At 38.6% G+C, this 24,652-nt stretch overlaps 1 protein-coding gene across 5 annotated transcripts in view; it reads right to left on the bottom strand.

Annotated features, from left to right (window-relative positions):
* Window positions 1–24,652, bottom strand: part of ddhd1a (DDHD domain containing 1a) — a 35,551-nt gene that overhangs the window by 5,549 nt on the left and 5,350 nt on the right. For 3 of the 5 annotated variants that reach the window (XM_084392435.1, XM_084392437.1, XM_084392438.1), the window contains 10 exons: window positions 22,035–22,130; window positions 15,452–15,580; window positions 11,343–11,490; window positions 10,482–10,591; window positions 10,130–10,236; window positions 8,354–8,616; window positions 7,186–7,261; window positions 6,443–6,592; window positions 5,130–5,194; window positions 2,716–2,870 (listed from right to left, as the gene is read on the bottom strand). In XM_084392435.1, coding sequence (XP_084248561.1) covers window positions 2,716–2,870; window positions 5,130–5,194; window positions 6,443–6,592; window positions 7,186–7,261; window positions 8,354–8,616; window positions 10,130–10,236; window positions 10,482–10,591; window positions 11,343–11,490; window positions 15,452–15,580; window positions 22,035–22,130 — 1,299 coding nt within the window. The remainder of the gene's footprint in view (window positions 1–2,715; window positions 2,871–5,129; window positions 5,195–6,442; window positions 6,593–7,185; window positions 7,262–8,353; window positions 8,617–10,129; window positions 10,237–10,481; window positions 10,592–11,342; window positions 11,491–15,451; window positions 15,581–22,034; window positions 22,131–24,652) is intronic. The other 2 variants (XM_084392436.1, XM_084392439.1) reach the window with 1 other exon arrangement.

Below are 24,652 nucleotides of genomic sequence, written 5' to 3'. Positions count from 1 at the left end.
TTAAACGCTCTCACAATTAAATAAATAATATTCAGCAAACCTTCTAGTAGCCTACTCTCTTCAATCTGTCTCTCTTCTCCAGTGGGTTGGGCTAATCCAAAAGAAGTGAAGTCAAGGGGGGTGTTCTGAAGACAGACTGTTACCTGTGAAACAGGGGTGCTCTGAAAACACCCCCATTAGCAATTAGTGCTTTCCACCTGATGAAATGAACGTGGCAAAACTGCTGAAATGAACGCGGCAAAAAATCGACCAATCAGAATTTTGGTCGAGTCAGAACGTATCGACCAAATAATCAACTAATCGACTGGGAGATTACAGCCCTAGAAGACACCCATATCTACCTATCTCCGTCACCAAACTCCCTGTGCCAGTGCTTACGTGAAATTCAGTCATGACAACTCTCAGGGTGTTTGGCATGGTAATGGACATCTATGTCTGGTCTTGGTGGAATAAATCTGCTATGCTTCTGCTGTTATTGCTATTGCTATAGAGCAAGTACTGGACTTGCTATTGTCAATACATACACGACACACTGCTGTGAGCAAGTGAGACACGCTGCTGCTGTACAATATAGTAGGGATGTCACGGCACCAAAATTCCAGTAGTCGGTACCGATACCATTAAAATTGTACGGTTCTCGGAACCAATTTCAGTACCACAGCAAAATCTGTTGGAACTATTTTTATTTTATTTTTTTTATTAAATTCAATGACATTATTTATGACGGTAATCATAAGTATATAATACATATAAGCATTAAAGGCTACATGCTGTTTAAACGTAAATACTGCTTATAAAACAAAAATCCCATGGAGACGTGGCTAAATCTACTGTACAGTAGCCTAATTATTTCTGTCAATTTCTTCAAGTTAAACCGAACTTTTATTTTGACGGGTTGCCGTGAAGACCTTTGACGTTTCTGTGTGTGTACGATATGACGATAGTTTTTTCTCAAATTAAATGGTAAAATGTGTGTGTGTGTGTGTGTGTTTGTGTGTGTGTGTGTGTGTGTGTGTGTGTGTGTGGGGTAAATGAAACCGCGCGTCTGCGCCATTCATTCACACAGAGACAAGCAGAACATGCAGGGTTAATATTTAAATAGTCTTTTTGCAGTTTAATATACAGACACTATATATATCGTGTATATATCAGCTACAGTGCTCCAAGTAAAAAAGTTAGTCTGGAGCCCCACACTTAGATAAACACGGAAGCGACTTAAAGCAGCTCCTATTAGTGGGTACCGAATATACCCGTTACTACAGAAATGCTGGTATCGACACATTTTCAGTACCGACTTGGTACCGAAGTACCGGTACTTTGACAACACTACAATATAGCGTACATGAATTACCTGTAGCAGATCTATACAGGTGGAGCTGGGGAAGGTGGAGGGCTTCTGAAAGCACACTGCACTGCTTCAGCAAATGCTAACAAATATTTGGAGGCTGAGCAGCGAGCTCATTGGCTACTGATACAGCAGGAACCAATCAGCTGTGCCCTATCCACCTTATTCCTACGCCCCATGACACTTTGCACGAATTACGGGTGTAACTTCCGTTAAGCTGTAAACAATCAGTGAAACGCTCGCTCTGTGAACGCAATACGTTAAAAAAGTGTCACACCGAGATGACATTAATCTACTCACCCTTCAAACATCGAACATTAAAAGGAAATTTAAAAGTGTGAAAGCCTCAACAAGGCACTTTCAACAGACCAAACAACCCCAAGAGCGCGAGTCTTTCCACAGCAATAACGGACGGGTTAAATATCACTGTAGTAATATACATATCTGTATTATGTAACTTATGTTGCCTTAATCAAACATGTTCATTAACTTCAGCATTACGTGATACTATTTCAAAGTGGTTTCGGTCATTTTGTCAGATAATAAATTGCATTTACCTGTGAAAACAAACCTGGAAAGAGACGTGAGGATTTGAGGAGAATAACGAGAGATTCTTCGTGCATTCCAGTGAATTATTAATTGAATATATTGTGAATTAAATTAGGCAGAACAGACCACAAATGTGCAGGATATGTTGTCCTTTTTCATACTTTCACAGCGGATTGCAAACGGAAAAAAGAAACTAATCACGAGGAAAAGAAGCAGCGACTGAAAAGAGCTCTTGCCATAGATATTCTTGTCATAACATGTCATGTTAAAATATCAAGTATAACGTTATTCTCATGATGTCTGAAAATAAATCATGAAGGAAAATTGACAGTGCATTGAGTCAAACTGACGGATCAGCTTTATTTGTAGGGCAACCTTATGATTTGAAATGATTCGTTTCAGCTTTTTTTAATGGAAGTTCCCCAAACCGGAAGTGCCACCCATAATTCAACGGGTTATGCTCGTAAGGTCGTCAGGAATAAGGTGGATACAGAATGGTGTGATTGCAAGTGGATTCAGTTAAAGGACCTATCAGTCTGCGCTAGAGTTTCATGACAGAACTCTGGATTTAACAGCTGGATGTGCCACAACTTTCTTCAGTTAAATAAAGATAAAAACAGATGTCACTGTATTTGGCAGTAAAGGTATATGCTTATCTTGACACCAGGGGTCTAAAAACTAAACATGAGGTCAGGAATCCTGGTGTCATCCTGGATTCTGATCTAAGCTTCAGAAGCCATTACTAAATCAGCCCACTGCCAGAATCAGATCCTTTCTGTCTGAGACCTAGAGAAGCTTGTTGACGCATTAGTCAGATGTACCTAGTATGCTGGCCTTGCCCAGGCTGGTGATGGACTCTCCGTAGTGTCGACTGGCCAGGACAGGTGAGGTGCTGGGACTGTTCTCCGTGTCGTTACTGACGTTTATATATGTGGGTCTGATCTCATCATATGGACTGGAGTTGATAGTGTTACACCTTCAAAACAACATCAAAATCATATCAGAAAATCCCAACATACAGAATTATTGCAAATGTAACCTTTAAACCAGTGATTCTCAACCAGGGGTCTGGGGCCCACAGCAAACTTACAAACTTATTTAAATTAATAATAATATTATTATATACACTACTGGTCAAAAGATTGTAATTTTTTTATTTTTTATGATGATGATGATTTTGAAAGAAGTGTCTTCTGCTCACATTATTTTGATCAAAAGATAGAGTAAAAACAGTAAAATTGTGAAAAAAATTACTATTTTAAATAACTGAATACATGTGTGAATATATTTTTAAACTGTAATTTATTCCTGTTATCAAAACTGAATTTTCAGCATCATTACTCCAGTCTTCAGTGTCACATCCTAGTCTCCTCCGACAAAACCTTTGCCTTCTTCGGTTTCGTTGTTGCTTCGGCCATGACAACAACTTACACACGCTATACCAGCTGGCAAACAAACGCTAGTTGGGCTCTCACGTCCGAATTTGAGGGGGTGGGGGTGGTGGGGGAAGTGACGTATGCCGTAAAGCAGTCGAATTTTGTAGTTCTTTTTGTGCTCGGGTTACTACCCGAACCCCGAAGTTCTGTAGTGCCAGTAAAAGCGATACAGACCCCGTCAGGCTATGGCAGACGTGTCATTCAACCTATTGTAAGTCGATGTACCATCACAAGGTTCTTGGAAATATATTAAGAAGGTTGAAAAACTACATGGTGTTGCTTTAACGAATAGTGAGAAGTTTTTTTTAAAGTATTTAGATCTATTCCCATCACATAAAAGGTGCAGTGATGAGCACTGAGCAGATGACAGCCTGTTGATCGCGTGAATGAAGATCTTATTGCAACGCACTAATGATTTCACCAATGCAAACATGAGGTAAGTACAGCAAGAGCTTCGTTGTGCAGCGTAACAGCGTCATTGATTTCATAACGAGTTTTGGCAAGTGTCCAGATAAACTCGCGCTGTGTGATTGACAGCTTGGGCGACTGGAAAGGGATTGTTCTTTGATCGCTATCTGTATATTAATCACAGTTTAAATAAGATTATTTTCATCCCACTAAGAGAAACGACGTGAAGTTGATCGTTTAGTCACTGGCTTGATTTACTGATGCATAAACAGTATTGAACGACTTTGAGAGAAAGATTATCTGTCTGAACTTGAACAATTAACTTGCACATCAGAAGTTCACATAACCCACTGGTTCTTCAGAGGCTCGGATGAAGGAACTAAAAAAATACTTATAATAATTCATTACATTTATATAGCGCTTTTCTCAGCACTCAAAGCGCTTTACATAGAAGGGGGGGGATCTCCTCAACCACCACCAATGTGCAGCATCCACTTGGATGATGCGACGGCAGCCATATTGCGCCAGAACGCTCACCACACACCAGCTTACTGGTGGAGAGGAGACAGTGATGAAGCCAATCAGTATATGAGGATGATTAGGAGGCCATGATGGACAGAGGCCAAGGGGCAAATTTGGCCAGGATGCCGGGGTTACACCCCTACTCTTTCGAAAGACCTCCTGGGATTTTTAATGACCACAGAGAGTCAGGACCTCGGTTTTACGTCTCATCCGAAGGACGGATGTCCTTGTTCATTTGTACATCCAAACACTGAGAAACTGCCATGCTTCGCTCGTTTAGCAAGCCATGATGTCTCTCGAGGAAAAACCAATAGCGCGCTCGCGCAGCTCATTTTCTCATGGGCGGCCAAATTCTGTTTGCGGGCAAAGAAGAGAAAGGGGAGGTGACCTTTCCCCTTATGATGACATAAGGGGGAAGATTCTAGATTCGCCCGTCTGAGCTTTCATTTTCTCAAAAATACCCAGGGCTTGGGTTATACCCATCAAAACGTCTAGCCACTGGGGGACCATAGGCAGGCTAGGGGAACTCATATTAAGGTTAAAAAACCTCATAAAGTGACATTTTCATGCAATGGGACCTTTAAACATCCTGAAATCACAAACTGAATAGTGGTTAATTCATTTTAATACACCAACACTCCCAGTTTCTGTTAAAAAGAGTTACAACAAAGTTAAAAATATATATACGGGGCTCAAATTTAGTGTTGGACAACGAGACAAAAAGATTGAGAACCACTGCTTTAAGCAATTCTACAAGAAGGACAAATAAAAAAAAGAGGAAATAAAACATAACATTTATGCATAAGCATACAAATAAATGTCCCTGACTAGTATAAACTATACTTAAACAATAAGAAATCAAGACTCACCAGTGTATTTGGACAGGAGCGATGTTGCTATAGTGCTTTAAAACAAGAGGCTCCAGTCGATAGGCCTGCAATACAAAAGTGCAAATCATTCCCTTCTCCTCAAACAAATAGCAAAGTCACAGAAGTCCACAGCTCTTTAATCCCGGGAAATTGCCGTAAAAGTGCCTTCTGTGTGAACGCAAACACGTCCCGGGATTGATGCCGGGATGGGGACCTAGTAACATTAGGCGTGTTTCCATTACAGATTTGCGCAAAACATTTGCGATTTTTTTCAAAAACACTATTGCAAAATTACGGCGTTTCCATTAACTGATGTTATGCGACTAAAACTTCATTTTTTCCTCTCGTGATCAGTCATTCCAAAAATCATGGCAACAGACGTTGGTAGGTTTATGTATCTCAGCCACTGCACTAGCCATTATTATTAATCAAAGGAGATGTATGTGTGTTATCCAAGCTTTAATGACAAGGAAAGACCCTTATACTGTGAGCGGCACATATGAGGTGTTTCTGGGTGTTTCTCCCTCATTTCTGCTTCGAGGTCTTGATTGTGGCATTTATTTGAGGTTTAGAATCCATTATTCCTGTAATTCTTTTGTCTTTTATGAATTTAATAAAGAACTCTGTCTCGTATTCTGTCCAAACACACCGCGTCGTCTACGTCAGGTGACCTGTAAATGCGCAAAAACTGTTTCCATTGCCGTTTTGCGAAATATTTCTTTTTCGAATTGCCTGAAAAACCTCCTCATGCGAGCGGAAAAACTTTTTTGCGATAAATGGGAGTTTTTGCGAAAATTACGTGTTTCCATTGGCCGTATTTTCAATTCGCAATTTCAATTTGCGCAATTTGAAGGGTAATGGAAACGCGGCTATTGCCGGGATCAGTCCCGGAACGAGCCCTGTGTGAACATTAGCCAGGACCATTGCCGTAAGGGGTGTGTCGTAGTGATGAGCGAATCGCGCGACTGTTGCTCTTAGAAGAAAGTTTGTGTTCGTCATCAACAAAGAAAGAATGAAAAAATGTCTGCAAACTGAAATGAAGCAGAAACCAGGAGCTCCTTACTATCCGTGCTGAAGCGGAGATCGCTCGCCAGCTTTGTGGAACGGTGTACATAACACGTCACTTCCTGACGTCACGTGTCTTTACGGTATCTTTACGGGATGTGTGTGAACGCACTCACAGATTCCGGAAAATCACTGGCAGTGTGAATGAACCAAAATCAAACGATCCCTGGACAAATCCCGGGACACATTATCCGTGTATTTTCCGGAATCTCTGAGTGAAAGATGGAGATGTGGTGTGGCCGTCTCACCACAGGGTCTGTCGGGTGGAAGATGTTGAAGAGGCGTCGGCAGATGGACTTGGGCATGATGTGGTCCTGGTCGCCGGTGTTCCCGGGCCGAATCCCTCTCAGAGCCAGGAACACAGCCAGAGGAGAGCCCATGCAGAAGAAGTTCTCCACCTGCACATTAATTACAGAGCTTCATTATACAGTCAAACCGATTATTCAGACACCAGATATCATTTAACTAGTGTGTGCAGGACGCTATAGTTCATTTATGCGAGTGAGGAGAGCAAAATAAAGTAAACTGTGACATATTATACCCAAATATTCTTCATACAGTGACTACCAGTAACATTTATAAACATTTGGGACCAAATATGATTCAGACACTTTGACCTGATCATGTTTTCTTAAGTGTTTTTGGTTTAATTGCTAATGCTCTTTTTACACACAGACTGAACAAAATGAAGCATTGCTTGGTGATTGGTTGAGCTAAACTGGTATTATCTAATTGTGTAGTTAAATTTAACAGCTGACAGATATTCAACATAATTCATGTGTGAGACAGTCTAACAGAAGGACGGACAAAACCAGTGAAATATCAACTGATTTGATAACTTTGAGTTCTGGTCATATTTTATTACCATTTTCTGAACTATAGCGAATAAACTGTGATAATGTGAGAAATGTTGAAGGTGTCTGAATAAATGTTGGTGTGACTGTATGGAGGTGATCTGAGCGGATCACCATGTTTATGTTTGTTACATCACCTTAAACTTTAGCGTAGGGAAGGGTGCAGATTTCGATGCCTTCAGGCCCTGAAGCTGATCTTGCACTTCTCGTAACCTGTCACAGACATTGATTCATTACCAGACTAGATTTTGACACTTTCTGAAGAGTGAGTGCTGCTCGTCTATGCCAAACTCAGTTTCACAATGCTAGGGCTTTACTATGCCGTTGCTACACTTTCATTTGAACAGAATATCTCAGTGGAGTGTGTGTGTGTTTTCAGATCATCTATGCTTTTCCTGCAGTGTATAGAGAGTGATGTGTGAGAGCGTGGTTGCCAGATTGCAAACATAAGAAGTAAATCACTGGGAAGAAAATATATCCTTTTAAAGTCTCCCTGTGGTGAAAATCCAGCTTTTAATGTTGTTTATGTGTCTATGTGGTGTTTTTAATACGCTTTAAGACAAATCATGTGTAAATTCATAAGTCGACACCATTGCTGAGTATTTCCTCCTTAAAACTGCAGTGAACCAAAGACAGTCTCAAAAACACGCTTTGAAATCGCTGGTGTTTCTGACGTCACAAACTACCTTGTAACCAATCAGATCAACGTGTGATCGTCAACCAGTGGATCTCTGAGCTGAGTGAGTGAGTGGAGGCGGGGCTCATTTGCATATTCATAGAACCGCGTATACTAAATGAGGCAAGGGTGTCGAGTTACATTCAAGCTAGAGGCCTTTTCAAGAAAAAAAAAAAATCAAAGATGGTGATCAAAGATGAGTTTTAAGGGATACAATTATTGACTACACGTGGACTTTAAGACAAAAAGTTCTGATTAGAGGATTTAAACTCTTGACATCTGGCAATCGCAAGCATGAAAGCTCAGAGACTTGTTAAAAACAGTCAAATATAAAAAAAATTCCAGCTCTTTTTTTGTTGTAGAAAACATAGATATCTTAGAAGTGTATAAAAACTAGATCTCGTGTCAGTCTCATCAACAATAATGCATGATCATATATTCACAGCTAGTGTTCAATGATGTCGGTCATCTAGTCACCCAAACTTTTTCATCATAGTTTCATTAATAAAATGAACACTACTGTAACGCTGCTATGAAACAATGTGTATTGCGAACAGGGCTATATAAATATGTTGTAATCGACATGATGACATGCTTTAAATGATCTTAGACGTGTGACCCAGCGGCACCTTTGTCTGGTGAGCTGCACTTCCTCCAGCAGGAGGCGCTCTTCGTAACTCGTCCAGTGCAGCTCCTCCCCCTGCAGCTGGTCGTGATGCTCCTGCAGACAGAAGCGCACTGGGTCCCAGCCCGTCATGATGTCGAAGGTGATCACGCAGCCCAGCGAGTGCGAGATGATGGACACTTTCCCGCCTTTCCTCTCAAACTCAGGGTTTCGTGAGCAGAAGAGAGAATACAGGCGGTTGAGCTCCTGCGTCAAACCTTTAGTGATCTGCAAGGGATGAACATTAGCATATAATATAAACAAAATACCTGATTGGTCAGCTATACTGTATATATGCATGGGCGTCACTTTCCCGCGGGAACACACTCCCTCAGCCGCACTGAGTGGCAGAAGAGCTGATGCGTGACTGGATTTAACAGGGGAAACTGAGAAAACGCAAGTAAAACAAATGATTACCAGTTTAAACTAAAGGTTGGACTCGATATAGTGTTCCTTACAGCTTACCAAAGATCCAGTGATCCGTGGATATCGACATGCAGCAGGAATCGTGTTTCCTGATATTTATATGAGCCTGATTTCGACGCCGAGGAAATACATAAAGCAAATTTGTCTGTGAACACTTTATATAAATACAATATAGGTCTAAATCCACGTGATCACTTATTTCAATGTTAAATAGATCATCATATCGTCAGTAGGCGCGTTTCCATTACAGATTTGCGCAAAACTTTTGCGATTTTTTTCTAAATGTCGACAAATTTTTTTTTCGAAATGACGGCGTTTCCATTAACCGATATTATGCGACTAAAACTTAATTTTTCCTCTCACGATAAGTAAAATCATTCCAAAAACCATGGCGACGGACATTGGTGGGTTTATGTTCTAATCCCAGCCAGTGCACTAGCCATTATTATTAATGGAAGGAGACGTATGTGTGTTTTCCAAGCATTAATGGTAAGAAATGACCCTTATTATACTTGTGAACGGCACATATGAGGAGTTTCTGGGTGTTTCTCCCTCATTTCTGCTTCGAGGTCTTGATTGTGGCATTTATTTGAGGTTTAGAATCCAGTATTCCTGTAATTCTTCTGTCTTTTATGAATTTAATAAAGAGCTCTGTCTCGTATTCTGTCCAAACACACCGCGTCATCTACGTCAGGTGACTGTAAATGTGCAAAAACTGTTTCCATTGCAGTTTTGCGAAATATTCCTTTTTCGAATTGCCTGAAAAACGTCCTCATGAGCGTAAAACTTTTTTGCGATAAATGCGAGTTTTTTGCGAAATTGTCGTGTTTCCATTGGGCGTATCTTCAATTCGCAATTTCAATTTGCGCAATTTGAAGGGTAATGGAAACGCGTCTAGTGTTTATTTAAAAACATCCAATTATGCAGAATATACGATAGTAAATATTTTATTGATAAGTTGTCAATACAATATATAACAATACAATATCTAGGGTATGATTTTACCCCATAATTCAGCATATTGACAAAACGGTAACCGCAAATCCACCTCCGCTGCCTGGATCCAGTTGTTTCTATGAACTGCAGCGATAAATGTGTTTCTCTGTTCTGTAGCTTTCAGCAGTCTGTGAATATATACCTCAGATTTCTTGTCAAATCTAGTTGTAAGTCAATCGCAAAGCTCTTTCCCGTTTTAGATGCGTTTTGTGTGTTTTTTTGCACATTCACACTGAAAATTCACTCTTTTTTCCACTCGGTGGGCGAGAGAAAGTGATGCCAAAATGTAAGAGCGAATGAAAGGTAAGATGTGGTTCACCTCGTCTCTGTAGAGAGGGCTGGTGTAGTACATGATGTCCATGGCACTGCTGTTGAGTAAATCTCTCAGGCCTCTCACTTTATCTGGTGTGATCGACTCCACTGTGTCTGAAAACATGAACACAAACTATGATTGAACAGCTCACTCAACATTTCGTTATTAACGTTAACGCACGCCACTGTTTGAGCTGCCTTGTTTGCACAGCTGAGAGAGGATGAACTATATTATATTCTCTTGCCATCATATAAAACAGTGTGTGTGCGTGTGAAGGAAAGGTAAAAGGACAGCGTGTGTGATAAGAGCAGCTGTTCAGAGAGTGAACGCAGACAGACACGTGGTTTTATAGTCTCACCGCCGTCCAAAGCCAGTTTCGAGCGCCACTCGACCGGCAGGAACTCCACATGCTCCTCTGTTTGCTCAGCAAAGTGCTTCTCCTCCATCTTCCTCACCGCTTCCCGCAGCCTGAACACACACACACACACACACACACACATGAGTTCATACAGAATAATATCACATTCCCCTTCAAACTGTGCACACTTTCAGTAGTATTTAAAAATGCTTATTGACTTATTACCTAAAGCTAATTATTAACTATGTTAACTGATATAAAGCTGAAATAAAATACTTAAAAAACGAAAATTAGAAAATGTTGCCTTGGAAACTAAAAGTTTAAGTTCAAGTACTTAAATCACTAAAACTGAAATAAAAAATAAATTAAAGCTAAGAAGAAATATTAAACTAATAGATGATAAAAGGACATGAACATATAATACAAATAAAAATCAATTCAAAATATTTCTAAATACTATAATATTACTTGATAAGCATCTTAACATGCCATTAGTTTCGAAAATAGCCACTTTTCCAATTTACTATTAATCAGAGATGATCATTAGAATGTTTTTGACAAAAATATTTTTATTTTATTGTTTCTTTATTCTATAAAAGAAAGATACATCATTACAATTACATTACAACTCAATACTTCATATAGATATATATTATATCTATATAACCAGAGGGGATATTTGTTTTTAATGACCCTACAAGTTTGATTAAACAATCAAAATATGAGGACAATATTTTACATAAATAATAAAAAAAAGAACAGAAGCTCCGAATATCTTTAATGAACCTGAACAGATTGATCTAAATACTTTCCCAGTTAATACACTATAATCCATCTCCCTGAAGACTCCTGAGGACTCACATGCCAGTGTTTTTGATGATGCGATCCTTGTCCATCTTCTGTCCAATGCCGTGAACCACGAACACGATGTGTGTGGTCTGAGGGGGTTTGTCGTCCAGCGAGGCCTCTTCCACATAACCGCGGTGCAGTCTGGTGCCACTGCTGGAGGCTGGGCCAATCACAGCACACACGTTAAGAGAGAGTCACTGATTATGAAGGACTAAAAATGACAGAACGAAAAATAAATAAATAAATAAAAGTTTTTTTCTTGTCATTTTGGCTTTTAAACAGTGTGTGTATGCGTGTGTGTGTGTGTGATTTTGGTTGGGTGACAGTTGTAGGTTACAGTTTGTCAAGAGTTTACAGTTTGACAAAAGCACAATGTTGTGTTTTACACAAATATAAGTAGGCTAAACACTTTGCAGTTTTAATGATGTCCTGTATGAACAAAATGGAGTATGTTTTTATGTTTCCACTGTTCGATCGCGCCCGCGCCCCTCTCTCTCTGACACACACACACACACACACACACACACACACACACACACACACACACACACACACACACACACACACACACACACACACACACACACACATTCCAGCATTGCAATCTTGACATCGCAGCCTGTTCATTATTCTGCGCTCACACCAAACGCGAATAGAGCATCAAATTCGCGCGTATCGCGTCTAGTTCGACACTTGAACATTTTGAATCCAAAGCGAATAGGACGCGCGTATAAAGCGAGTGTTTGAAGCGAAATAGCACCAAACTATAACGTTTACACTGTGAACTGTAAATCTTTGTCTGGAGCTGAAGCTTATCGACCTTCTCTCAACAATAAAATTATTAATATAACCCTCTAATGCATAGTTAAGGCCCTTTTGGTGACATCGAGATGATATATAATCTTTCTGTCTCCAAAAAATCATCAATTGCCTCCTGTGAAATATCTCCTACTGTGACAGCTGCCATAGCGCCTGTTACCGAATGTTGACTGTTTGTCCGAGTGAGTGGAGGGGGCGTGGCTTAGCCATAGGTCAATTAGCATACAGGCGCAGGGAAAAATAAATGTAGAAATGTGGAAATACAGAAATAAATAAATGTAGAAATACATAAATAAATGTAGAAATGTGGAAATGCATAAATAAATAAATGTAGAAATAAATAAATGTAGAAATAAATACATATATAAATATATAAATAAATAAATAAATAAATATACATACAAATACATAAATATATAAATAAATGTATAAATACATAAATAAATACATATAGAAATGCATAAATAAATAAATAAATAAATGTAAAAATACAGAAATAGCCATTTATATTACCAAAATGTATTTATTTTCACTATTATTTCTGCATTTATATATTTATTTCTACTTTTATTTATTTATTTATTTATTTTTCGTTCTGTCATTTTTAGTCCTTCATAATTGATACGGCAGCACAATATATACAAACTATAGAAATATCGCAAATGTATAAATCGTGATATGCCTATCGCCACCGCTTGCAATAACTGGGGTCATGAACAAAAGACAGAGAGAAATCACTCACTGCTCTTGGCTGAATCACTTTAGTAGCTTTAATAAGAATCAGTATATATTTAATTCATACAGTGAAAACTAAGCAGTGTTTTATTTTTACATTTGATTATTCAGCTTCTGTTGTTAAATAACCCTAATGTAGGATAACCTGAACCCCTGATGTTAAAATAACTCTTCTTATGCTACAGTAAAACACTGATGTTCACTGTCAGAAGCTGTAGGGATGTTTTCTTGTCACAAAAGAATGTGAAACACATGTTGGTTATATCATTTTAAATATATTTTAAAGATAATTTAACTTTATTTTACACACTTTAAGCATTATCGTATCGCATATCGCATTATTAAATGAGTTATCGCATTTTTCTTCAATATCGTGCAGCCCTACTCACTGCTGTTTTACTAATACAGTGACAGCTGAAGGACACGGCCACTCTCGTTGCAACTAAGGCTGGGAATCGATTCCAATTCTGGAATTGGATACTTAAGGTCATGATAACGATGATAATCGTTATAAAATTTTCATTTCGATTCCATGTGTGCATTTTAATATGACTTTAAACCATTCAAGCGCAAGAAGACCCGCACTCTTTTATGTGCTGGTACAGTAGCCTGGAAATCCAGACCCAAATCTGAAAGATTAATGGTCTGGCGTCGACTAATGAAACTCGGCCAGCTCGAGGGGCGGCACCAAGCGTGCATTTGAAAATCTCACTGCACGCAATTGGATAACACTACGACCAATCACAACAATAAGCCCATACGCTTAGCTAGCAGCGGAGCTAACTGGTAGATTAGACTCTTGCCGTATCCAGTCGGCAAAACAGCAAAAACGCCCTTCTTGCAACGGAACGATTCGAGCGCCGTCTTCTGTTCCTCTTTTAGCTAAAAAGCCAAGTCTCACTCGTTCATTGTAGCGGCCCAAGCCGTGTCAAACAACTGGTGTTCATCCATAGCCATCTTGCGATGTTTACTAATGACTTCGTCACAGCGCTGTCGTCATCTCGCCCCTGGCCCGCCTATATCAGATAACCCGATGTGATTGGTGCAGCTCAGATCGAGGGGCATATTTAATGAGCATCATTACTGGACACCAGAGAAACTCGCTGAGCAAATTCAACTTGTGCTCTTGCGAGAACTCTGGATTTCCAGGGTACTTGAACGGACAAATACACACAAAAATGTAAAAATATCCTCGTAAACACAGTCAGTTATGTCTTAAGTGAACGTAAACCGTTGACAAAGGAAACGCATGTGTAACAGTAAATTAAATCAGTGCAGCTCTTAAAGTGACAGAAGCCTAATACTCCTGCTGCCGTCACTAAAATAACGTTAATCAAACAACAAAAGACAAAGAGAAAATCCACTCACTGTTCTTCACTGAATAACTTTTGTAACTGTATTTGTAATGTATATTTTATTATTTATAAAGTGCAGTGTTATTTTACATTTGATTACAGTTTCTGTAGCTGAAAATCTTAAGACACTGTTCATTTCAATTCAGTTGTATCTATTTGTGTGATTGCTAATTTATTTATTTGCTTTTTTTTTTATTACTGAGTGCTTACTTCTCTGAGTGCTTGATTTTTAAATTAGTTATTATAGGCTAGATGTTTTTTCTATGGTAATTTTAAACCACAGGCAAAAGTTCCCCGTGTAAGTGTTCTTTAGCCTGTTGATTGTTGTTCATGGTATTCAGCTACAATGAAATGTTTTGCAATAAGACTTAAAATAAATGTGAATATCATCGAAGTTGTTTTTTATTGGAATCGAAATTAGGAATCGATAAGAATCGGAATTGGAACGATCCCTAACCCAAGTTACATCGCCCTCATTAAAATCTCCAAGTGTGGGTCTCTGCACATCACGGGCGTGCCGAAAGCTCTTTACAGTGGGTGGCGAAAGCTGCCCGTTAAGATGTAGCTAGGTTAGGTTACACATTATGTACCTTTCAGTCTCTTGTACCTTTATTATGGAAGCTTGTTTCCGCCACAGAATAAAAAATAAAAAAGGTAATTCTGACTTCTCACAATTGCGAGTTTACATCTCGCAATTTCAATGTGATATAAAGTAGCAATTCCGATTTATAAAGTCAGAATTGTGAGATATAACTCGCAATTTAGATTTTTTTCTCAGAAATGCATGTTTATAACACGCAATTGCGAGAAATAAAGTCAGAATTGCGATATGTAACCTTGCAATTGGGAGATTAAAAAAAATATATAAAAAATAATAAAATAAAATCGCAAATATCTTTCAAAATGTTTTATTCTGTGGCGGAAACAAGCTTTACATACTTAATTGCTTTTTTATGAAAAGATAACTAGATAATAAAAATGTTATGGACACAAAAACATAGTAAGCATGTACCAGAAAAGCTTTCGCTCTTTACTAATGCAAGTCTTTGGAGGTCCATGTGTTTGGATAGTCTTAAACATAATTTTTCAAACACAGACACACAGACACAGACAGACAGACACACACACACAGACACAGACACAGACACACACACAGAATGATACGGCTGTGATTGATGACGGTGTTCATGCAGCTCCAGAGGATCCACTCACCTTTAGAGAAGCCCAGCTTCTGCGTGACGGTGCGAGCGATCTTAGACGTGGTGGCGTCACTGTACAGATACACCTCATCGTCGCTGTACCAGTCAACGTGACTGCGGCTCAGCTGCAGACTGTGAATGGCTGAACGGTGATCAGGAGAAGGATCACAAAACATTCATTACATTTACTGACATGGCTGGACAGTAACTAGGGCTGGGAGAAAGAAATCGATTCACCTAACTATCGAGATTTAGCTTTTTTACGGTTCTAAAATCTTTTTTTTTTTTATTCCAGAATCGTTATTAATTCAATTTCAATTGCTTTATTTGTATCCGTGCTTGTAGACGAAGTTGACAGAAGTTAGCCACTTTCGTTCCAACAGAGGATGAAATGTGTCGTTATCTATGAGTGTTGAGTGACGTAATATAACTGTTGACTGTGACAAGTGACTGTTAAAAAAAATTATTGAATAATTGAATAATTTATTCAAGAGAATGTAGAACTGTATGATGCTTCTGAAATAAAACTCAGATGTGATGATCGGTTTTTGTAAATATGACTCATCTTATACATCATGTACGGTCTATATAAGTGTATGATTTAACTTTTCCAGATGGTCTGGTGTTAAAAAAAATTGCAATATCGAATCGCAATATCGTATCGGCACCCAAGTATCGTGATAGTGTCGAATCGGGAGATAGGTGTATCGTCCCAGCCCTAACAGTAACACACATCACAGTTCACATTAGAGTAACTGACACACTACTAAAGGGAAGCAGTGCTTTTCAGTGCACAGACATGTCCGGTCTCCTCTGAAGTCTGATCTGAGGTGTTTAAAGAGAGCCACAGCACCCAATGACAGTGATTAGGCAGGAGAGTATCCCGTAAAGAGCACACTGAAAAGCCTCCTGTCATTCTCCCGTACAAACAGAGAGAAATGAACAGAGAAATGAATCTGAATCAGCAAAGCTTCACCTGACGTTAAGAGCAGCCCTGCTTCGTACTTCACATGCAGAATTTAAATCTAACGTTTCAGGTCGCAGTGCAAACAGATGCTTTTAATATTATGAAACATGTTCCCGGTTCCGTGGCATATTGTTGATTACCACAAAAAATAATGTCATCCCTCAGTTTGTGTTTGATAGTTCACTTATATTAGTGTAATACTATTATTAAAATTTTAGTCATACATATAAGTGTAATTAAGTATTACACATAATAATAATAATATTGGTAATGACAAAAATCGATAGAGTTATTTGAGACTCTTTTTGCACTGTCGCGACGGCCGACCCCAGGGGTTATTAATGTTCTGGTTACTTTATTTCAGTGTACAGCTTAATTTTGCACGAAGCATACAGTTAAAGTATACTTCATTCAACTGAACTGTGCACATGTATTTCCATGTCTTGTTCCATGCAATAAATGCACGAATAAGCGTGTTTTTTAAGCGTATACTGCTGGACCAAGCGTGCCGCACAAGCCCTGAAAAGTGAAGCCAAAACGTCTCGATCGCCCCCCGGTGACTGGTCCTAGTATAGGTCATAAGCCCCGCCTCCCCGTGTTATTCAACGGGACGTGAGACCAACTAAACTATTTAATTACACTTCAAATATCTTTTTTCCAAAGGTGGTTTCTTTCATTTGCTGTCAGTTTTATCACGCTGATGATCTGTTTCAAAAATAAGTTGGTTTTTAGTTAGTTACGCGATGCTATAAAAACGGTGGTGTAACGTCATGATTGACAGCTGTGATTGACAGGTTCTCTGAGCGAAGTAGTCACTTAAGCACCAACGGACATTTTTTTCGGGATCTTCGGAGGACTGAGGAGATTGTATTAACTTTATTTTAACAAGCCTCTTGTCGTACTGCAATACATTTTTTTAAAAGTGCAGGGAGAGTGCATTCTGCGAGAGTGAGGGCGGAGCGTTGATTTCACGGCTTTACTTCCTGCTCACTACTGGCCAGGTCTGGTCCCGAGATCGCTACTGCGCAGGTCTGGTCCCGAGATCGGCTACTGCGCAGGTCTGGTCCCGAGATCGCTACTGCGCAGGTCTGGTCCCGAGATCGGCTACTGCGCAGGTCTGGTCCCGAGATCGGCTACTGCGCAGGTCTGGTCCCGAGATCGTTACTGCGCAGGTCTGGTCCCGAGATCGCTACTGCGCAGGTCTGGTCCCGAGATCGTTACTGCGCAGGTCTGGTCCCGAGATCGTTACTGCGCAGGTCTGGTCCCGAGATCGCTACTGCGCAGGTCTGGTCCCCCGAGATCGCTACTGCGCAGGTCTGGTCCCGAGATGTCAGCGCCATATCAGGACACTGGCGGCTTCACTTCTCACCAATGGAAGAGAGCGAAGGGGCGTCGTCCATCTTTTTTTACAGTCTATGTGCTGGACTATGAGCTACGACCCAGTTTAGGGGCAATGTAGCCAAAATTACAATTTCAAATAAATTAGAGCTATAGAAGTGTATCTTCATATTACAAATAAAGCTTCATGTTATGAGAAGGCAACTTTCTACAACCTTTATCCTGTAGTCACGGCAAAAAAAAAAAAAAACTAGAATTGAAAAAGATTCGAAAACAACAGTGAGGAATCGACTCCCATTGATTCCAGAACCAAGAATCGGAAAAACAGCCCTACGTCACAGTGCATTATGGGTATTCTCTAGCCGTTGAGTGTACATCGGTTGCACACTCGTTATTGTGGTGCATTGTGGGATTGAATGAGTGTGCTCAATGGCTTCTCCCTAAAATAATGCCCTATTAAAGAGGATAGGGGGCAATTTCGGACACAGACATTATTTTTGCAATTGTTTGGTGTTCCACATTGCTGGTAAAAAGTATTTTAACACTAAGTTTTACCCCATAAACATCTGTTTTTTTTTTTTTTTTACAAACTGAGGAATGACTGAAAACGATTCTCCAAGTTAAGTACTACTAATTTTGCACATTTCTAAATTCATCCAGTTTTGATGGGTGGACTGAGAGCTGCTCTTGTGCACAGGTGTCTAAAACCGTGTCCTAACTACACGCGACGCCCGATAAAAGGTTATTTTCCATGTTAATCAGAGTTTTTGTCCTAACTAGCGCTGGACGGCGCTGGAACAACAAACACAGAGTGTGGCTATGATAATCTCAGGTACTGTTTATGTGCTTTATTTAATGTTAAAAGTGTGTAATGTGACTGAATATCATTTAGTGCTCCAGCTTTGAAGCTGTAAAAGCAACAATGGATAATTCACCTCAGATCTTGAAATTAAACAAATGGAAACAAGAACGTTCAAACTGTGAACAAACAAGTGGATTATTTGACAAAGATTGTTTTAGTAACTCAGTAGCCGATGTATTTTTAATAATGTTTAAATGGTGTAATATTTGTGAATTTGATTATGTAGCTACTTATCCATTTTCTTGCAAGTGCCGTCGAGATTACTCTCTGGTGCCGTGCACTCGCCGCGAGACTCTGCCCACACGCTGCTCTGATTGGCTGACTCCACCCACACGCTGTTCTGATTGGCTGACTCCGCCCATAAGCTGTTCTGATTGGCTGACTCCGCCCACAAGCTGTTCTGATTGGCTGACTCCACCCACACGCTGTTCTGATCGGCTGTGGGTTTTGATTGATTTTGACACATCTCGCAGTCATGTCGCGTCTAGTGTGGACAGACAAATTATTTGTCGCTGGAATCTTATCGCATCGCGTCTGGTTAGGACACGGTGTAAAGCTGATCACCATAGGAAAGCAAACAAAGGAGGACTAGAGCATCATGCCGAAACACAGAGCTGTTCACATTAACAGGAAGTCCTTTACAGTGATGGGTTCTACAGACTGGTGTAAAGTGAATATCCCTCGATCAATCTCATCTGTGTGAGTGAGGGCATTCAGAGGACAGAGAGGCGATAAAGCCTTTTTCTGACAGACACACATGTATTTCCAAGGCCTCAAATTTGAGCCTTCAAAATGACATTTACAATAAAAAATTATTTGTTACATTTATGTAGTGCTTTTCTGGGTACTCAAAGAGCTTTACATGGAAGGGGGAATCTCCTCAACCACCACCAATGTCCATTTCATAATCACATCTATCATAACAATAACAAGGCGACAAAAGATTGTCCATTTTTGAACCAAACATTAAAATATTAATAGAGGACCATATTAGCACCATCTTATTAAACACATTTTAACAGATATGTTGTTTTATAAATGCAACAAATGGGCAAAAGTGGATTTTTTAAAATATAACTTAAAATAAAAAATTTAAAGTAGCTATTATAGCAAAACCAAAAAATTATAAACAGTAATCGACCACATTTTGGTCCAATGGCTGATGCAGATGGAAATATCGAGAGAGGAGAAAGGCTAATATAATGCCTCATATATATATATATATTAAATGCATATATGGCAATAAATATGACAAAAATAATCACAACAAAAAACATAATATACACAATTTACTAAATTAATTAAAATCAATAAGCTACTTTGAAACTGACACAAAGGGCAACAAACTAATTGTGTTCCTGCACCAAAGCAATGGCAATAATCTAGAGAAAGGCCAAGAATCGGCTGAATAATTGACTTACTCTCTGGGTCTTGTATGGCACTATTGCAGAGGATCAACATATGTGTGTTTGTAAACTCTTGAACTAACCGTTTCCCAGAGAAAACTCAATGAAAGCATGAAGTGCTACTCTACTGACGTACATACACAACATAAGCCCATTATGGTGCCAGAGCTGAACTAAAAGGTACTCAGGGGTCCGAATAAAGATCAAATTATATAAATATGGCTGTCGAGGGCCTCATGAATCTGTGGATTAGATGATATTGTAAAGAAAAACATCCCGAAAACATAACATGTTGCATTATATGTGCAGCATAACAGGAGACGTGCGCATTAGAGCAGGACCTACTTAACCCTGAGGGATTACGAAGCCAACTAAGGTTAAGAGGGCTTGTGTCAAAAGGCAAGCCTGTCAGGATTGTTAAGCGTCGACAGGCACTTGGTTTTCTACATGTATTTTGAAGGTTATGAATCGCTCTATTCGGGGCTCCACCCAAGCTGGAATTTCATTTCTGTGAACAAGCAGAATATCGCAAAAAAAAAAGATTAAAAAAAAAGTATAAATAAAAAATAAAAATAAAAAAGTCACTTCCAGAAAAATTTGCCCACAATATCAACGAAATTGGAAGTTCAATATGTTCGTTTTTTTGTTCACTATAATAAATTACGTGCGGCTTATAGAACACAGAGAAAACATTCGCGAAAATCTCATATTTGCATGAAATTAGTGACAGAACGACGTAATTGTAGTCTTTGAAGTCACATGATTTGTTTGGGCAAAAATCACATGACCTTTTTTGGGTCACATCAAATAATTGATTTGGTAAACATGTTTCCATTGTAATGTCTGTTCATGTATTTATTTTAAACAGAATATCGAGGGTGTCAATGACTGACATCTGATAGCTTGATCTAACATGACCCAGTTTGCAGCATATCAATCGGACAGGATTAGTTTTTAGGATAATCGTTTGTAAATAAATTGGTCGACGTCTGTAATGTTCATCATCAATTAATGCAGGATGAGCGATATGTAGGATTTGTCAAGACGGGTGAGTCTACTATACACTGCCGACAAAGCTAATTGACCTAACACAACATATATTTCTATACATATGTAATTATGCAACAAAACAAAACAAAAAATATGAGAATATATGAGAGATTATTAGCAATATACCATTAATAATGTTATACAAGCCTGTAATGCTATTCTGCATTAAATGTCATGGTCGTATATCATGCTTCAAGCTACACACGCAATAGTCAACGTGACAAACTTCAAGGAACGATTCCTCAAATAATGTCTTGTCGAGTCGGCATGAAACGGGAGTTGCAATCGTCTTTTCTTTAGTATTGTGACGCATATCCGGTTGAAACGGGATCAAATACCAAGGGTGGGAGTGGGACTTGATTTTGTTAATCAGAAATGGGTTCATTTATCATCATTAGCTAATTGCTGAGATCTTATATGAGTGACGGGTTGCTGGAAGAGAGGGATTTCTGTCCCTGTGAATACAAATCATTTCTTATAATCATCAATCTTTTCTACTGCAATATTCCATAAAAAAAAGACAATTGTCAATTTTAATTTCATTGTGATTAAGTTTGTGAACTATTGGCCTTTTCTTTTATTTCAAAGTTGTAAATAAAATAAAGAATATTGGAGTACATTTTACAAGAATATACTTTTTTTTTTTACATTAAAATTGTACATTTCTTTGTAATATAAATCCTATTTTGTAATTTTTCACAATTTAAAGAACTTTTGACACTGTATGTGTATCCAAAACATTGCTTTGAGTGTTTTGGAAACATCAGATTCTAATAAAAGTAACATCAATAAGGAAATACAGCTGGGAAAATAGGAAAAGTGGGCACTTTCAAAGAACATGAGAGCCAAAAAGAAGAACACTTCAACACTTTTATGAAACTGGGTTTCCAACTAATGGGAGGGTTTCTAATGAGCAAAAGGCGGAAAAGGAGAACTAGCATCTACAAGGAGTAAAAACGGAGGGCTGTAGTACCTTGACATCGCTTTCGCTTGTGACATTTAGCACTCGTCTGATATCCGCTCCATTTGAATAGAAAGGGGAGGTAGAATGGGGGGAAGTGGGAAAGAACTAACAAACCAAAAACAGTCAATGGTCAGACACCTCTCTATCACCCTACACAATATCAGCAGAACACACAAACTATTAGTTTTAATAAAAAACAACCACCAGACTGTGTTGTACTGTATAATATTCAGCTCAAAATACAAGTAATACCATTATATTGTGTTGTTATTCCAACAGCACAGCCACTTAAGCAAAGTTTCACATGAAAATCCTGCTTCTCTCTTTTATAGGAGGCTTTTTAAAGGATTTCAATGTGAAAGCATGTGATATAACCCAGGACACATTTCTCATATCATTAAGGTCTCAAACCAATAAATGTTGCAATAATAAAAGACACAAATTCACTTTGTCTGCTGTCATGTAAATTACAAAGTTTGCATAATCTCGTACATTAAATATATTAACATAATTGGTCTTTTATCAGTTCATTGTTTAAGGGAGCTGTTGTTTTTGATGCTTTAATCATTCACCGACTGCGTTTACAAGCTCAACATATGCTATAACAATCGAATATTGCTATATTAATCTTATTTGGTCATGTTCCAATTAGGGTTGCAAAGGGGCGGAAAATGTACGGTAAATTTCCGGAAAGTTTCCGGTAAATTTCCATGGGAAGGTAAGCTGGGGAATTTTGGAAATATTCCATATTAGAAACTTTCCATGGGAATAATGGGAATTAATGGGAATTAATTGTAATGTAATCGATCATTGTATCATATCCAAGCATAAATATAAACAGAAGTCATAAGAAAACATCCATGCAAAATGTTTTCAACAGATATTTCAACAGATTTATTTGTAAGTAGAACAGAACATGTTTTAATTATTTTGAAAAACAGCCACATGAGGTAGCTAGCATCTGCCTTATGTGGTAAATAAAGTTATGCTAGCTTATTTAGCATCTAACTTATCAGCTTGCTATCTACTAGATGAATACATTTGTATGTGATATTTGCAATTTAAACATTTAATAAATATATTTCCCCATAATATCATCAAAACTTACTTCACTTTGTTTAGTCCACAGGCTCAAATGTGTGCCTTCAATAGTCTTGTGATTTGGGCTTCTGTACATGTGATGGAGGCATGCACAGTGCCAGTAGGGGGTGTGGTCTCAATAGCCATGCAGTAAGCAGTGTGCTATGTGCATGTGATTGAGGAATGGCATGGATATTCAAGTGTATTTGAATGGCATCTGTTTGTTTTAGTCAAGATTATGCTAAAATATACTTTCCTCAACTATATTTAAGTTCCCTATGAAGAGCCAACCCTCAACTTTGAAAATTCCCAGTTTATTCCCGTAAATTCCTGTTAATTCTCTTAAATTCCCATTAATTCCCATGGAAAGTTTCCATCTTTGAAAATTCCCAGAATTTTGCAACCCTAGTTCCAATTATGCATCCATTGTGTAAATGTTAACACGACTACCTAAAGTAGAGTAAGCCACTGTGTGACATGAAGAAGACTGAACAAGTTGATTAAATGAGAGTGAGTGAATTGCTAAATATGCAGTGTAATAAATGGTAAAGAGAATATCTCCAGTATTTTCAAAAAGAATATATCAGAAAAATTGCTGATATTATACAGCTTCTGTAACACAGGAAAATTCCAACAGCTGTGGAATATAACTTTTAATATAATAAAAGCTGAACTAGAACACAGGACTTAATCAGAAAAGCATGTGCATGTAAACATGGTCTATTTCTAAATGATTCAGTATATCAAATGCTGTTTTATAGAGAGCAATCACTCCTCTGCGAGGCTGTATTATATATTTACCTTCGCTCCCTTTATTTCTTATAGACAAACCAATGTGGAGCTTTTCTCTACATTTTCAGTAAACTCAAGCACTCATTCCTCGCTCATCAGATTTATCTCCACCGACAGTCCAAGCGTCATTTGAGTCATGAAGGTCAACAGTTTTCAGCAGTTTTGCATTTTAAAAAAAGGGGATTTAATACACTATAATGTCTCGAACACAAGAAGTGTGGCATATAAGAGAAAGATGTGTGGCATATAATGAAAAAAGTTTTGCATAATATAATTCTTTGAATGTTAAAACACTTTCTCGTATCTCATGCGGAGTCAATTATAAGTAAGCTTCTGGCAGATTGGCTTTTTGAAGATTGTAAACACAATGTGTGTCATGTGATCAGAAGTGACACTCAGCATGGACCTGCTGTTTGGACTGAAAATAAAATAAGCTACAGCTGAAAGATGCGATTTAGACTGAGAACAACAGAGGTCCCAGTACAGAACCCTGTGGGACTCCATGACGAATGGTGATTTACAGAAAATCAGATTTACAGATTATTCAATAAATTCTGCTATCCTGGTCGGACAAAAACTGTATAAGTGCAGCTGAGAGATTTGCACAGACTGAATGGAGCAGATCAGGCAAGTTTTTCTGGTTCTTTACTTGTAATTAAAAGCTAGATTCCAGTGGGCATTCTTGTGACTCAACGTTTAAATACACAATGTGTGTAATTGTGCACGACCTACATTCACGACCTTATGAGAACTCT

The sequence above is a fragment of the Rutilus rutilus genome (genome assembly GCF_951802725.1).
Source record: "Rutilus rutilus genome assembly, chromosome: 21".
Taxonomy (NCBI): Eukaryota; Metazoa; Chordata; class Actinopteri; order Cypriniformes; family Leuciscidae; genus Rutilus; species Rutilus rutilus.
This window is presented reverse-complemented; position numbering and strand designations above follow the sequence as displayed.